The sequence below is a fragment of the Geotrypetes seraphini genome, chromosome 2 (assembly GCF_902459505.1).
Source record: "Geotrypetes seraphini chromosome 2, aGeoSer1.1, whole genome shotgun sequence".
NCBI lineage: Eukaryota > Metazoa > Chordata > Amphibia > Gymnophiona > Dermophiidae > Geotrypetes > Geotrypetes seraphini.
Genome location: NC_047085.1, coordinates 338,068,472 through 338,086,020, shown reverse-complemented (window position 1 = coordinate 338,086,020; position 17,549 = coordinate 338,068,472). Strand labels below are relative to the sequence as shown.

At 40.3% G+C, this 17,549-nt stretch overlaps 1 protein-coding gene across 3 annotated transcripts in view; it reads left to right on the top strand.

The window, feature by feature from the left end:
* The window catches only part of GLI3 (GLI family zinc finger 3), a 560,226-nt gene that overhangs the window by 392,098 nt on the left and 150,579 nt on the right, over window positions 1–17,549 (top strand). For all 3 annotated transcript variants that reach the window (XM_033930274.1, XM_033930273.1, XM_033930275.1), the window contains one exon: window positions 4,694–4,846. In XM_033930274.1, coding sequence (XP_033786165.1) covers window positions 4,694–4,846 — 153 coding nt within the window. The remainder of the gene's footprint in view (window positions 1–4,693; window positions 4,847–17,549) is intronic.

Here is a 17,549-nt window from a genome sequence, read left to right as displayed (position 1 = left end):
TCTTTTTCAGCTGTATTTCAAGATGAGTTACATTCAGGTAACTATCTCCAACTGAATGTCCAGGTATGCGTCTAGCCTAGTGATCAGCTGGTCTCCTCCAATATTCAGCATCTGGCTGGCTGGCTAAGTTCAGCGGCTAGATAGACCTGCCTAAAAAGCTGGTCTATCTTTGGCCATTAGAACTTAGCCAGCCAGCAATGAATATCGACTTAGCCAGCTATGTCTCGGCCAACCAAATATCCCCCAGAAATTCAATGCCTGTTGTTGGATATGGCACTGGCATTGAATTTGCAGATTTTCTGTGATCTAAATATCGGCCCTATAGAGTACAAGCAAACCTTCAGAGCAAGTATAAATTTATATTAGAGGATTTGTGCACTGTTGGCAGTCATTGTATGAACTTTATTTGGCAGATTAATCCTGTATGGTGTATCCTATCACTACTGTTTCTAATAAAGACTGTTTTTGGTTGTAAAGACATCCCCCTTGTCTTTCCTTGTTGTTTTGTTTGTATCCCTTCAGTGCCATTTTTCAATGTGGTAGCATAAAATCAGAAGCAAGTGGGCAGCCTCTGTCTCGGGGGGGGGGGGGGGAGGGGGGCAGAGAATTCTGAGGGGTATTGGACGGGCCAGTTAGGGCCCCCATCCTGTTTTCTGTGGAAAGGTGTACAAGGTGCTGTTTGGACCACTAGGGAAAATCTTTGTGGGTGGAAGTAAGGAATTTGAGGTCCTGGAACACTTTTGGGGTTTTGAGGTTCAGGAAGACTTATGGGAGTTTAAAAGAAGGAATCTGTAGAGTCCAGGATATTGGAAGTATCAGCAAAGCAAACTCTCATAAAAGAGCAGAACCTCTAATTTATATGAACAATTTATTTAAAATACTCAACATGGCCATGCTTAGCCCACAGGCTGCATCAGGGGTAGAACAGAGTATTCAGGTGTTCAGAATTCCACTCCATACATTGTTTATTGCCAAAACATTTTCTTATGGATTTTTTAAAACTTAAAACACACTCCTACTGGTCATAAATTGACAGTCTCAGCTCATAGAATGTGGAATTTTGAATACCTGCATACTCACTGTTTTATCCCTGATTCAGCCTATGGGCAAAGCATGGTCATGTTGGTATTTTTAAAGAATTTGTTCTTTTAAATTATGGAGGTTCTCCTCTTTTGTGCTGTTTTGGAAGTGTCCAGGGTGATTCAGTGTGAAGATGCTGGGAGGAGTGTTGGATCTGTGCTAGTGTCAACTGGAGGTCTAGCACAAACCTGTGTGCACTTTCATCTAGACTAGAGCATTTTCTAATTGTACTGCACGTTTTTGTACTCAGTCTGTTTATATGTTATTTAGTTACCGCATTGGGGAGCAATAATTTAGTATTTCCCTTGCATTTGATGAAAAACATTTGCTGAGCTTTAGCGCATAGTTCTAAGGCCAGTTAACTGCATGGGCATGTGATTTTTTCCATCAGAAACAGCAGTACATGTACATTGATCATACAAAACTATGTCCATTGTTCCCTCTCCTAACCAACCTCTGTCCTCAGAAATGCCTCAAAACAATGTGGGTAGACGTAAACATGTTAAACAGCACATGCACCTTTTTACCCATATTGATGCTGAGTAATATTGAGAGAACTCATAGCCATGAGTAAAATGTTGTTTTAGCTGCAGAAATGCCTTTGATCATTGCCATATCAGTGCTTTACTAAATTACAGCTGTTAATAATTTTGTCTGTATTGGATCTGTATTGGAATAATAGATAATGCAGAGTGTGAGATCACTGAAGCACTTGCATCAGGATTCCATGCAGTTGATTCCCATAGCCAGGATGCCCTTGTGCGGTATCGGCGTGAGAGGTGTTGGTATAGGGAAAGGGTAGGTTTGTAGGACAGTAAGTTAGCGCATGTGGGATAATTTTAATGGCAGCATGTGTGTTTGGGTGTGTATTAAGTTAAAGTTTCAAATTTATTTGATATTACACTGATAAAAGAATAAAGGGGGTCAATTCAGCTGGCGGTAGCGGGTGTTGCTTTTTTAGCTGCCGGTGGCATTATTCCTAGATACTCAATACCCACTAGCATCAAATATCCAGGTTTATACAGCCAACCAGTTCTGATACGACATAACCGAGGCATGTAAATTGTGATGTTGGATTTGTAATAGTTGAGAAATCAGTACGATGATGAAAACCAGAATATCTGTAATGATAAAGAATCTATTATAGCAATTGCCAACCCATGGCATATTATATGTACTGAGTTTTTAAAATGTTTATTCTCCTTCCCCTCATGAAGATTCACACAGTAATACCATTGTTGAGGCAGGTTCCAGATATAACATGAGAAAAACTAGAGGTAAAAAAAAAAAAAAAATATCTAACAGAGCAATATGTACTAGATTGAAGTTGGGTACTTCGTATTTCATGTGTGTGCGGGAGAGCTTAAGCTAGCTCATGGAATGAAAGATTTACAGATTTTTCATGAATGATATTTGAAAGTTTGTTATCTGATGATGTACGCATTCTGAATGGTAGAGTGCTGGAAACGGATATTCAGCACTTAACTGCCTAAGTGGCACCACATAAAGATAAGACTGTGTTTTTATATGGCCCGATTTAGCCACTTAACTGGGTGGCTAACTGTGCAAGTGCTGATCCTACCCTTGGACCACTCACAAAACAGCAAGCTTTCACTTTAGCAGTCTGTGGTGATATTCAGTGGCATTAACTGATTGAAGTGCAGGCTATCGCTGGATAGTTCTATACAAGCTATTTAACTGGCCAGGAGCTGTTTCTAGCCTGTTAAATCTCTTTGAATATTGACCCCCTAAGTTGCTAGAAAATAGATCATTTTGTATTTTAAGACTGCATAGACATGAATTTTTTAGATAAAATACAAAACAAACAAAAAAAACAAAAGAGTTTACACCGAATAGTGTGAAAAGTAGCTATGGATTTTGGTTTTGATTTCATTAATATGGGTTTGTTAAAAAAAAAAAAAATGAAGAAAGCCACTTTGGAGAGTGGCCTGAGGTTGTGGGTTCAAACCCTGCACTGCTCCTGGGCAAATCTGCACTGTGACCCTGGGCAAGTCACTTAATCCTCCACTGTTTCATGGTACATTAGATAGATTGTTAGCCCACTGGGACTGATAGGAAAATGCTTGAAGTACTATATTTTTCGCTCCATAAGACGCACCTGACCATAAGATGCACTCACCTGTAGAGGAGGAAAAACCAAGAAAAAAAATTCTGAACCAAATGGTGTACCCTGTACCCCCTCTGGAGGTCTTGTGGTAGGCCGGGACAGGGTACAGGGCATGTCTAGTGGTGGGCTCGTCTAATGGTAGGCACATCTAGTGGCAGCCAATCAACCCCAAGCCAGCCAGCTAGCCATCCCCCAGCTAGCCCCAAGGCAGCCAGTCCCCAGCCCTGCCAGCCTTCCGTCTTACCAGTCACCACAAAATAAGGAAAGGCTGATGCCACGTGGCGGCCCTATGTGCAGCAGCTTCAGCCATACCCCATTCCCAGAGCTTTAGGCCTATGTCCAGCTCATCCCCCTCCCCCTCCTAGCCCCCACGCTTTTCCGTACTTTCTGATCCGGATCACTGCCGCAACTCTGCCGATGACAAAACAAAAACGCTGGACATAGGTGGCTGGGTACTCCCAAAAATGGAGGCATTTCACTAGGCTTAATGATGCGGTGCACCTGACTCATGCTCCAGATACACTTATGCCACCGGAGCTCCCAAGCCTCACTGTTGCTCACCACGCTGACTCGGCCATCGATGCATGTGCCTGCAAGGACGGAGGCACGTTGCTGCCAGGCGTCCCGTCTCCACAACTTGCCCCTGTTTGCCGAAGGAAGAATGCTGGATACAGGTGGCTAGGAGCTTCCGAGGATGAAGGCACTTCACTCACCATCTCTTTTCCGGCAGCGGCAGAGCGGTTTATGACACAGGCACGCACTTTTTGCATGCCTGCTTGGTCCCACGCTGCGCTCCAAATGGCTGCCATCAGTTTTCGCACAACTCGCAAGGACTGATGGCAGCCATTTGGAGTGCAGCGCAGGACCAGGCAGGCACGCAAAAAGCGTGTGCCTGCCTCGTGCACCACTCTGCTGTTGCCAGAAAAGAGCAGGGGAGCAGGAGCGCAGAAAGCACGCATGGAGCTGGAATGGGAAAAAAAAGGTACGGGGTTTTTTTTTTTATATTCGCTCCTTAAGACGCACCCTTATTTCCACCCCCTTTTTGGGGGTGGAAAAAGTGCGTCTTATGGAGCGAAAAATACGGTACCTGTATGTAAACCGCTTTGAGTGTGGTGGTAAAATTACAAAAAAGGTGGTGTACAAGTCCCAATCCCCTTTCTGTGAGTTTGCCTCTGAGCACAACTGGGCATCTCAGCTAGCAGCATGTTTCAGAAATATTTCTGAACCAAAGGGAAAAAGAAGAGAATAAAACAGGCAAACACTTTTTATTCAGAAATATGAAGAGCATGTGTAGAAATTGGAAAAAAAAGCCCACAGCGCTTATTGCATGGAAATTATTTTGCCATTTTAGTTCTGTGCTCACGGCCATTCAACGAACTGTATTTAGGATGCCCTGGGAGGCAGCGTGTGGTTAGTAGGCAGAGAGTTACTGTGATATGTTTCACTAGCACACATTCGTAATCACGCTCAAACTTGTGTGTCCAGTTCCACATGCAGGAGTGAGCCCAGCTGAGTACTACCACCAAATGGCACTTCTGGCAAGTCAAAGAAGCCCCTATGCTGACATCATTCCTGCTGCAGCAACTGCAGGAGCTGGTGCAAGTGCCCTTCATATGGAATACCTGCATGCCATGGAGAGTAAGTATCCACCTGTTTAATATTTTGTTTGGATGTTTTCAACATAAAGCTGATTTCATGCTGCAACTATGCAGAAATAAACAAAACCTAAACAGCAATTGTCTTCCAGTTAATCTGTAAATGGTTTATTTGAAAAGTGATTCTACTTGTTTTTTATTTTTTTTTTTAATGGGTCAAATTTTGTATGTTTGAAATTGGAAAAGATTTTAGTTTTCTGTAGAGGTTACAGGACTCATCTCTTGCCGTCTGGCAGCTCTGTTGACGCTACACAACACTCCAAATTTAATTCAGTTTCCTTTCTCAAATTAAACTTTACAGCAAGTATATAGTTTAGAAATAGGATATGCTTATAAAGAAGTAAGAAAGCCTTTCTGGATCAATATTTGAAAATAAAAGCAACTGCATGATCCTATGGTAGGACTACCAGAACTCACACGATGTGGTTTACATAAGTGTTTGCTGGCCCAGTGATTTTGTGCATGTTATTTCCCTTGTGGGAAATTTAAACTCTGGGGAAAGGTTTGCTATTTTAAAACTGGGCAAACAAACTGACTAGCAGATATTTTTATGCATATTTTAAGTAAGATTGTTTTAAATGGTATGCAAATATGCAAAGGGTGTTATGCTCATTAACCCTCTGATAGAAAATATTGAAGTGAGAGTTAACTGATGCTGATAGCTCAGCAGCCTTATTTTGCTCCTTTTTGTTGTTTTTGGAAGAATGGTACACCTGGAAAACATAAGACAAAAAAGGGTCTAAAATTCTCCAATCAATCTTAGATACACCACAAAATAGTTGTGAGAAATCTATCAATACAAACAAAGACAAACTGCAGACGAGCGAACAAGATGCAGGCTATGTTTATTAAAACAATTATTTATTGTGGTTAATGTCACCACCTTAATACAAACCAGGGGACCCAACAAAGTCCGTGTTTTGGTATCAAATCAAATCTCAACAGAAATAAAAGTGAGCCTGTGTTGAATGAAATTAATCGCTGAAAAAAAAAAGTCTCTCTTGTAAAGCTTCTAGAGAGACTTTTTTTAGGGATTAATTTCATACAACATAGGCTCACGTTTATTTCTGTTGCCGTTTTATTTGATACCTTTACAAATTGGGGACCCCGGATGAAGGCGTGTTAACTGAAACAAGGACTGTGTCGGGTCCCCTGGTTTGTATTAAGGTGGTAACATTAACTGCAATCAATAATTGTTTTAATAAACATAGCCTGCATCTTGTACGCTCGTCTGCTGTTTGTCTTTGTTTGTGCTGCTCGTGTTTCACAGCAGACCAGTTGGATTGTGCTTTTGTTTTTGAGAAATCTATCAATGACATTATGGGATCATTTTTTCAAAGACTGTTGATTGCATAGAAATAGAATTGTCCCACATAAATTGGTCATATACAGGATAGCCTGAGAGCCTTGTCTCGATGGGTGAAGTGTAACACAGGTCTGGGGGGAGCCCGCATGTCGCCCATCGGACAGGCAGTTAGGTAGGGGGATGAATAGTTAAGGGATTGGGTAAGGGAGTTTTCGTATCATAGGGGTTTAATTTTATTGGTGGAGGGCAAGGCTTTAAAGCCGGGACCTTGGAGGACCCGGCTCCTTCTGGGGTCCACCAGAACGGCTTTTTCCCACCCGCCCACCCATCCTTTGGTTTTGGCTGGTGATGGTAGCTTGGGATAGTGGTTCTCCTGAGCTACTGGGTCCTGGGGCTCATCCGGCAATGAGCGGTGGGCTGGCTGGGACCTGTGCCTGGGGGTCAGGTGACCTGGTTAAAGGGGCATGTGGGGCATGCCACCCCTTGGATTCTTGCTGATGTGGTGGTGTCGGGGACCACATATACCTGGTGGCTCGGGAGGAGCTCTTATGGTTATGTTATGTTAATTTATGCTATGATATGTTAATGCTGTAATTTTATTGTTGATCAATAAACAGAGCTGTGGCTATTTACTGTGTAGTGATTGGGATAGAAGTGGGGCTGGAGGGATGTAGTTGGAGTGGAGGTGTTAGCATGGGGACCGCGGAGCCTATCCAGATCCCGCTGGAGTGGAGGAATAGCCTAACAGTTAGTGCTGTGACCTGAGACCCCAGAGAACTGGATTTGATTCTCAATGCAGCTTCTTTTGACTCTGGGCAAGTCACTTACCCCTCCATTGCCTCAGGTATAAAATAAGTACCCGTATATAATATGTAAACCACTTTGATTGTAATCACAAAAAGGCGGTATATCGTCCCATCCCCTAGTTGTCTGTTTTCCAAACTGAAAAGCCCTAACCTCTTTATTATTTGTCATCCTTCTCTGTACTTTTGTTAGTTGTATTTATAGTTTTTGAGACGGAAACAAGAATTATAAGTAGACATTATTCCTCCTCTTCCAGTCTTCATTTCTCTTTTCACTTATCAACATCCTGTATTTTTTTATATTTTTATTTTATTTTATATTTTATATATTTTTTATATATTTTTTATTTTATATTTTATTTTATTTTATTTTATTATATTTTTATATTTTTATTTTATTATTTTTATATTTCCACCATTTTATATTTCCAGGCACCTCCCGCACACGTAATACCTATCTGTTTGCCTTCCCCTCCCTGAAGGGCTGTATCTACAAGAGATTCCTTGATAGAACATTGTCATTCCAAGCTGGCAAATGGAATAATACGCCGTCCTACCATGCCTTAAGGAAATCAATCAAAACCTATCTCTTTGACAAATTTCTCTGACTCTTCCCTGCCTTGTTGTGTCTCTGATATACTTATTGCATAACCGACCTATTTCCAGCCATACCTAACCATTCTCGACTCACTAATGGAATTGAATCCCCCCACCAATGTAATTGACATTATTCTCTGTAACTTCGCTGTATATGTACAGTCTCTTCCTCTGTAAACCGCTCTGAACTGCTTCTGGTATTGTGGTATACAAAATAAAGTTATTATTATTTACCTCCTTAGCCTACTATCCTAACCTGTATCTCTCATTTCTTCACCAGCTTATTTCCCTATCTTTACCCACTTTCTAGTCCCCATTTTCATTCTTTTTACTCATCTCCTTCTCACCCTCATCTACCACTGCTTCCCTGTTACTAATCTACTCTCCACTTCCAGTCCCTTTCTTATTTTATCTTACCCTCTGATTCAGGTTCTCATTTCCAATTGTATCCACTCATTTCCACCCTCTCTTGTCTCCTTTGAAGACCTGACTCCTTCCTTTGACTCTTTTCTTATTCATAGACTTCTGCCTTTCTCGCATTTCCTCAGCATCCACTTTACCACTTCTTCTCCAGCATTCTCCTACCACTTTTGTTTCCAGTGTTCACTAATCATGCCTTCCATCCTCACCCTTAACATCTGTCTCTGCCCCTCCATCGTCACCCTGCCCTGCATATATCAATGTTTCATCCCTTCCCCTACCCCACATTATGGGGGTAATTCTTTAATGTAGGTGGTAACATTTACACACCAATTATATAATTACATCCAAAAATGTTTAGAAGAATGGCATTTGCATTTATATATGGGCATAAATGCCAAAATTCTGCCAAAGTGCTGTTTTCTAAATACATTCATATCCTACATGGGCAGCAAAACAAAACAAAAAAAGGAGGAAAGGGGTCCTCACCTTTACTAATCCCTGCCCTGAAGATGAACTCATTAAATAAAACCAAAGCTTGGACTTTGCAACTCTTAACTTTGTCTCATGCTTTTGTCACAGTATTTCGATTACACTATGTAACAAAATTTAATTTATTTTTTTTTTGTTCCTGGGTAATAAGTGTTCTTTCTTAATTGCCTATGCCACAAAAGTATAGAAAATCGCTATCATTCCCCTCAAACTTTGCTTTTGTGACCAGGATACTGATATTTTGAAATTCACCTTTTTTGCTGAACATTCCAGATTGATTCCAAGCTGAGTAAACTTAGGGGCCCTTTTACTAAGACGTGGTAGAGTATTACCACATGGCAAACAATACCGTAGGCGCTCCGCACTTGCCGCTGTGGTAGAAAACAATTTATCATCCAGCAATTCAAGCAGTAAGGCTTACTGGGACTATGGGCAAAGATTGGCAAAGGAAGGGGCATGTTGGGAATTTGTGTACCTACAATGCTCTGGCATGCTGCGGTAAAGGCGCGTGGCATTTCTTACCGCTGGGTTAGTGAATGAGTCTTTACTGCCTACAAAAAGGCAGGTGGTAAGGGCTTTTCAGATGCACTGTTACTGCAGTGTGTATTGGCGAAAACTTGCCTCTCAGCAGGCACGCCTATGAGCTGTGCTTTTTTGACCAGTGGTAATTTCTGAATTGTCACATGCCAAAATCAGCAATAGCACCTGCTACTCTAATTTTGATCATAGGCTTTAGTAAAAGGGTGCCTTTGGGTAACTTCATGAATTTTCTAGAACTTACCATTAATATAAATAGTAATACAATATATAGCAGTACAGTAAGTAGTACAGATATCTTAAGCCCACCAGCTCAGTTCAGTTCCAACTGCCTAAGTGGTAACATATTTGCATTGGTTTAGATGGCATCCAGAGGCCACAAATATTCGACAGATGTATTTTACTATGTATGCAGCCAATTTATCCAAACGAGGGGAAAAGTACTCCATAGAAGCATTTGCTAAGATGTGCGATGCCTACAAGACATATTTTGGCAACGCCTGTTGGTGATCAAGACAAACCTTGGGCACCTCACTTCACATCAAGCACTGCCAAAAAACTCTGGAAGGTAAGACAATTTTGTTTCTCACTAGGATGGCAGAACTTTCTGCTATAAAAATTCTTAGAATGTTTAATTTTTAAAAATATTTAAATTTTAAAATTTTAAATGTTATATGAAAAGATATCACATATGAAATATATTGCAAGAATCTCGTACACATTAGTCATACGTGAAATAAATGTATTGTTTTCATTTCCACAATTTCATTTTGTTCTTCTACAGGATGGTACAAAGGCAAAAGAGAGCCATGAAGTTTGCTGTCTCAAAAATTTGGCAGGAACCCCCTGACTACTCAAGCAATTGCTACTTCTGCATGGTGGACCCTTCCAAACGTTGAACTGGCAAGCATGCATCTGCACTGTCATATATGGACATTCCTTCATCTATCGCCTGGTGCCACATTGCCCTGAGCTCCCCATACCCATTGCCCCAGAGAGAGAGCAGCTGTCTTCAGAAGAGAGCAAGAAGTCAGGGAGTGAGGGAGATATTGTAGAACCAGTTTACAAAATCAGTGGTGCAGCTGATGAGAGAAACCCATACTATCCAAACCAAAAAGACCTCAATGACTTGATCAGAGATCTTGGTCTCACCAAGTCCAGTGCCGAGCTTCTAGAGCTCAAGCATTGAAACTTGTTGAATGAAAGTGTATAAGTCACAGATCAGAGGAAGCATCACCAAGCTTTTTCTACCTTCTTCACCATCAAGATGGAATCTGCTTCTGCCACATTGTAACCAGTCTAAGGCAATTGGTATTGCTTGTAACCCGAAAGATTGGCATCTCTTCATTGACAACTCATCCATTTGCATCAAAGCTGTGCTGCTGTATAATAGAAACAAGTACCCGTTTCTTCCACTGGCTCACTTAGTGCACCTCAAAGAGGATTACAACAGCATCAAGATCTTACTAGTTGCCTTGAAGTATGATGAGTACAGCTGAGAGGTAATCAGAGACTTCAAAATGATTGTATTCCTAATGGGTCTCCAAGGCAATTATACAAAGTTTCCCTGCTATCTCTGCCTTTGGGAGAGCAGGGACACAAAGGCGTACTACGAAAGACGGGACTGACCACAGCGGACCAAGTTGTCTGTGGGGAAAACAACATCAAATGAGAACCACTGGTGGACCCCTGGAAGATGCTGATGCCACCACTGCACATTGAAATAGGCCTAATGAAACAATTTGTCATAGCTCTAGATAAGGAGTTGGCAGTCCTCAAGTACCTTCAAGATATCTTCCCTAATCTGAGGCAAATGTCAAAGCCTGTGTCTTTGTTGGACCACAGATAAAGACGATACTGGAGCAGTGGCGTACCTAGTATATTTGACACCCAGGGCTGATCATTTTTTAACACCCCCCTCCTCTGTATAAAAAATATATTTTTATTAATAATCACGAGTCACACAACAAGGGTGCACCTAGGAAAGGGCAGCATCTTAAACACTGCAGTGAGCACTGGAACAATACACCCATTGTAAAACTAAATAAGCCAGATTAATACAGATTGATCTTGCACTGTCAGTGCTAACAGAAAACCATGTCCTTTCCTTTCCCTCGCTCAGCATGTAATAATTAATTACAGACTAAAAATAGAAATATGTAGATAAAAAGTTAAACTAAACTGCCAAGAAGCTAGACTCTGCATACAATGCAACACCACAGAAACAGTGACACATGTCCTCTAATACTGTGCAAAATATAAAAATGGCAGATATAAATAAGTTAGACATTTTACTGTTTCAAAAAAAGGCCATTTTCCCTATCTGATATTTGGTTGCACTTCCGAAAACGTTTAAACTTGGATTTAGACGTTATATGAAAAATGCCCCTCCACAGGATTTAGTACATTTTTAAATTCCAACAACCCTATTCAAAGACGTTCAAATTTTTAATGTTTTCATTACAAATAGTAAATTCCTTGTGTTTGTTCCTTTTATGTTTTCTTTCTTGACTTTATTGTAGTTCCTTCCCCTTCCCACGTATAATCAATTTGGTTTGTCCTTAGTCTGTAGATGTCTTTGTGTTAAATTATTATATCCCGTATTTTTATTAATATTGTACTATTGCCTAGAATTTTGATAGGCGTGTAATCAAATTTTAAATAAACTATGAAATTATAAATCAATTAAAGCTGAATATTAATAAAACACAAATAGTACTTTTGATTAGCTATCCTGTTGCATCATTCCTTGATGAGCAGCACGCTGATTTTTTACACTCAACTTCTGGCTGCACTACTGTTTTGCATACAACAGATGTGTCTACTGGATACATGGACTCCTGAGGAAGGCTAGTATGCCTAAAATGAACTGTTTTGAGTCCTTGTTTTACATCACACATTATCTATAACAGAATACAGACATTTTTAAATGACCACCTGTTTTAATAATTCAATATACATACTTTCTTGTTGCTTTCTTGCATTTTTGCATCATTTCCTGTAATCATCCAGATACAGTTCATTTTTATTCCATTGTTTTTCATATTTCTTCTGCTGTGGATTTGTTTCCCCTCTGTTGTGGTGTTTTAACATTTATCAACATACTGCCTTGGTTCATCTAATTTTAGTTATCCCCACTATTTGTTGCTTTAGCAAATGGGCATGGTCTCAAACTCATGCAGCCCACCAGCTACTATTTTGAGGCCCTCGGTATGTTACCATTGTTCTGGAACGTTGCCCGCCTCACTGCTGTAACCTCACGCAAGTGCTTTCCTGCATCTGTACACTATTGTGAGGTGGAATGGAGAGGAGTGAGGTGGGCAAGGTAATCATTGAAGGCAATGCAGCTTGTGCATGTGTACGTAATCACATTACTTTAGGGATATCTATTCCGCCATTACCTTGTGGTTCAAGATGGATTACAAAATAATTATCAAGGATATATTATAAAAAGATATTACAAAAGGTATCTGGTCATTTTCAAGGAGAGTAATACATGAGTATGGCTAGCTGTTGTGGGTTGGGGGCTTTAGTGAGAGGCGGGATTTGAAGTTATTTCTTTTTTCAGGAATTTCTTGAAGAGTATGGTCTTTATTTCTTTTCTAAATGTTTGGGGATGCCGTCAGTAGATTGGCGACTTGGTTGTCCAGTTTGGCTGCTTGGGTGGCTAGGAGGCCATCATATAGTGTTTTCCGTTAGACCGCCTTGATTGGTGGGTGTGTGAATGGTGTGTGTGTTTTCCTATGTCTGGTTGAGGTGTTGTGGATGAGGTGGTTGTTCAGGTAGTTTGGGCTGTCTCCGTATAAAGTCTTAAATAGTAGACGGTAGAGTTTAAATTGTATTCTTGCTGGAATTGGAAGCCAATGTGATTTGAGATATGCTTCTGTGATGTGGTCGTGTTTCTTCAATGAGTAGATGAGTCTCAGTGCTGTGTTTTGGATTGTTTGTAGTTGTTTTGTTATTGTAATCTCATGAACTCTTGGGAAATTCAGCACCTCTTCTGGCAGTGACTGCTTGATGTAAGATGGCGGTTGTGTTGAGTGCTGGAGGAGGTGAGAGCTGAAGGCAGTTGTGGACGTGACCCACCGGACACTTAAGGCACAAGTTTTCCAGGCACAAGTCGGATATTGATTCTTCCTTCTTCAAAAAAGTCTAGAGGACTACACCAAAATCTGTCTCTTGCAGCTGATACTTTAGAATCTGAATCACAATTTTGCATGAGGTAAAACTCTTTATAGTTTATAAATCTTTCCTTAATTGCTTCTGATAATTTCAGCTATACACAGTTGAAAGCAGTGCAACATGCAGAGAGTGAAAAACTATCTAAACGTCACTTTGCAAGTTGCACTGCTTTCTGCTGTGTATAGTTGAAATTATCAGAAGCAATTCAAGAAAGATTTATAAACTATAACGTGTTTTACCTCATGCAAAGTTGTCATTTCTTTAATAAGACATTAACTATTTTTTCTGCGGCCCTCCAAGTACCTACAAATCCAAAATGTGGCTCTGCAAAAGGTTTGAGTTTGAGACTGCTGACAGAGATTGCAGAGAGTGGGACTCCCATGTATAAATTATGGAATACTATGGGTTATGCACATGGTTTCTAGTATTTAGTTGTGAGCCACTCCTATGGCTGTTATAAGTACTCACACTACACAGCATATGTGTGTATATAGTAGAAGTATAACAAATGGCATATTTTTCTATTCAGCCAAATATATAATGGAAGCATTGAGCTTTAACCTAACAAATAATAAGAGAAATCAGAGATCGTGTTTATCTTAGTACGATTTAGCAAAGTAGAACTCCAGATTATTCGTATTCAAATTTAAATCACTTTTTGGACAAATACTAGTAATGTATTTAGAGCAGAATCAAACTGAATATGAATATTCAGTACAGCCCTAATATATACCTAGTTATGCTAAGTAGGCGCCTATTTTTTCTTTGTAGAATAGGCACTACGTAGCTGCATTATTATAGAATTACCTTCCACCTGTCCTCGTCCACTTTCCTTTTCATCCTGCTGCACCAACTTCCTTCTCAGAAGCCCTCCCCAAGCATCTGTCAATGTTGGCCCCTTTTTCCCAGCATTAGACCTATCTCTAGATTCTGAGCCCCTCTTTCACCTGTCCACTTGTTAGTCCCCAGTAACTGCACCAAGTCCCAACTGCTGCATAAACCTCCAGACTCTTCTCTTACCTCTGCCTCCAGTATCTGCCAACATCTTCCCTCTCTCTTGCTCTTTCCCTCTTCTAGCCTCCCCTATTTCTTCCTTCCCTTCACGGTCCAGCATCTTCCCCCACTTTCCTCACACTCAGCCGGCCTTTGAGCCATCATTTCCCCTCCATCTTCCCATCTAACTCCACTATCTATGGTTGCACTATTTCTCTTGAAACCTCTACCGTCCATCCATCTTACTTTATACACTACCAGTACAGGACTAAAAGAAGCAACAACCCTAATTGCACTCTATGATAGTGTTCTTCAACCACCAGTCCATAGAAATTTCCTGCCGGTCCACAGGGCCAGCATGTGCATCAGGCCCAAAACTGTGTTCTTCAACTGCTGGTCTGCGGTGCAATCGATGTGGCATTATCTTCATGCCGGCTCCCTCTTCCTCACTGACTCAGTGCACAAAGCCACAGGCAGTGGCTCCTACGTGCATCCTACGCCGGAACCGGAAGCCTTCTCTCTGATGTTGCAACAACAGAGGGAAGGCTTCCAGATGAGGTGCGGGACGCGCATGGAGCCGCTGCCTGCAGCTTTGTGCACTGCGTCAGTGAGGAAGAGGGAGCCGGCCTGAAGATAACACCAGGAGCATAATAAAACAGCCAGGCAGGAGCAGGCCAGAAGGTAAGGCATAGCATGGAGGGAGGGAGACAATGAAGGTAGGGGGAATTATTTTATTTTTGAATTTAGTGATTGAATTGTGTCAATTTTGAGAATTTACATCTGCTGTCAGTATATTTGCACTGTTCGGGAAGAAATGCATTTGTTTCTTTTTCTCTGGGTTTGTACTGCATTCAGAGTTTTACATCTTAGGGTTTGTTTGTACTTTTGGTTTTTGGTCCTGTATTTGCATAGGGGTTATCTGTGGTCTGGTAGGAATGAATGTTGAGAAACATACAGTGTGCTTTGTGTAGTTTCATTTTGTGGTTAACCATTATGTGTATATATGAAAAATGAATGGAAAAAATAGTGTTACAATTAGTACTATGGGGCGGGGTCTAGGGCGGAGATTGGGTAGAGATGGGAGGGGTCTGGCCCACGACTTAACCCAGTGTTCTTCAACCGCCGGTCTGCGGACCGATGCCAGTCCACAAAATAATTTTTTTATTTCTGCCGGACCATAGGTTGAAGAACACTGCTCTATGAAGTCTTTGAATCTCTGTGCTTCATCCACTTCTGCGTTCTGTTCCTCTGACTCATTCTTTCTGTTTCTAAGGGGCAGGGGGCAGCAGTGGCCTGAGTGCAGTGGTTCCAAGTCTCCACTGTCAGAGGTTGGTGCTTGATTTACTGCTGCTGGTGCCACAGGCCTGGCAAGATGCATTAATGGCTCTGGGAGATGGGGTCCAAAATGTGGGGTTATTTGTGTCTCGCCCCTTTCCAACATGCTTGATTGACATGGACAGTTTAAATAGGAGTGCTTAAACCTTTGACCCTTTGTAATTGGTTCATGTGTGTTACTGCCTCTGTTTTAAAATTTGGAATAGAAAAGTGATGGTGCTGTTGGTGCCTCCCTAGCCTTCCTTTGGCCATATAAGTTCTCTCCTTGCCCATATTGGCTGCTCCACAGAGATTGAGATACCACACAATATTTTTTGGTAATGTAGAAGTGCTTTGGGTTTGAAAAGGTTAGTAAACATTATTCTAAAACACGTGGATGCTTTATACAAAACAAATCTGTTACGGTGTCTGTTCTCTGGAAAAGTTCACAAGAGGGATAAATTAGGTTTACTGAGTAAAGTGCTAGACTAAACTGTTCCAGGGTCAAGCGGGGAACACCAGACTAAAGTAGACAAGGATTCATGTCAGTGGCTAGAAATGCTGTTATACTGGTGAACAAAGGGTGAGATGATTTATGTTTCAACTTGTGTAAGTATATCCTATGAGGAACATGGAGGAGATCATCACATCCTTACAGCTACTCAATTCTTTATCCTTGAAGGCTGTTATGGAAGTCTAATTTCATTTGTTTTTTATGGAAGAATGGGTTTACTTAAAAAGGCTTCTTCAGTAAGCTAACAGTGCAAGTGCTTTTTTTTAAATTTCATTAATGAGATGCATACATATTTAATCCTATTGAATATGGATTGTTTTAATAGGGATCGTAGATCTGAAATTTATCATCATAACAACTTCTCAATTAGAAATTGTTTTTAGCATCAAAGGTACAAAAATGCATAGGAGTATTATGCAAATGAGTGATTTTAAGCAGTAAATAGAGAATTAAAATAAGAGTGAATCCTTGAAAGGTCGCTCAGTTTCACCTTCCCTATTTGATGAGAATGTGTTCAGTCAGGTAATAGCTGCTTTTGTATAAACAGAGGATGAAATTACCCTTTTATGATGTAAAAACTAATTAAAACTACCCTAACTTGCGTGGGTATACAGTAAATTAATTGTCATTAAGTGAGAATCTGAGTATCTCATCATTCATCACTGTAAGAATAAAACCTTTTCTTCTTTGTCAGAATGTTAGATTAGTACAAAGAAACAAAACAATTAGCTGCAGCCCAAATGAAGATGCTGGCTCTTTATTTTTTATTTTTTTTTAACCGAATACCCAAGTTTGCATTTAATAAGCATACATTGTGATTAATCTAAAGCTCTTGTTTTTTATTTGAAAATTCTCTTTAGGTTTTTGGTAGTAACACAGGAAAATTTCTGTTGCTGTGGATAGCAGTATTACAGATCATTCCTATGTTTTCATTTTTTTGAAATTAATTATCTTTTCTTTTGTAAGGCAATTGCCATATTCTCATGATAGAAGGCTGTCTATCTGGCCTTAACCTGCTAAAATAACCTTTTTTTTTCATCTGAAAATGGGTCTAGTGTAACATGCGATTGATTGCAAGGCTGAATGCTTCTGTGTTTGGTTAATTTTACAAAAATTTAAAATGACTTTTGAGCCTGACTTACCAAGATTTTTCTTTCATTTTGTTGTCTGTAATAAAAACCTTAGATAAATACAGATCATTTCCCCGGAAATCTTCAGTACCTTTGCTATCCTTGTATTGATATTCTTGGCATGCCAACCCCTATTAACTAAATGAACACACACTGGGCCCTTGTTTTCTAAATGCTCATTCCATTCTGTATTTGAAAAAAAATTCAATTTGAAATAGGGTCTTTTATATGAAAAAACTTCAAGATATATTTGCACATCACACCTTTCAAGAACAAGTAACCCTTACAGTCTCCCGCCTTTTTCTTTACTCATCTGTAGGTACAGCAACTCAGATCAGAAACTTATGGCAGTGGTTTGCAGAATACTTAAAGGAATTATTTTTATATTCAACTATTTT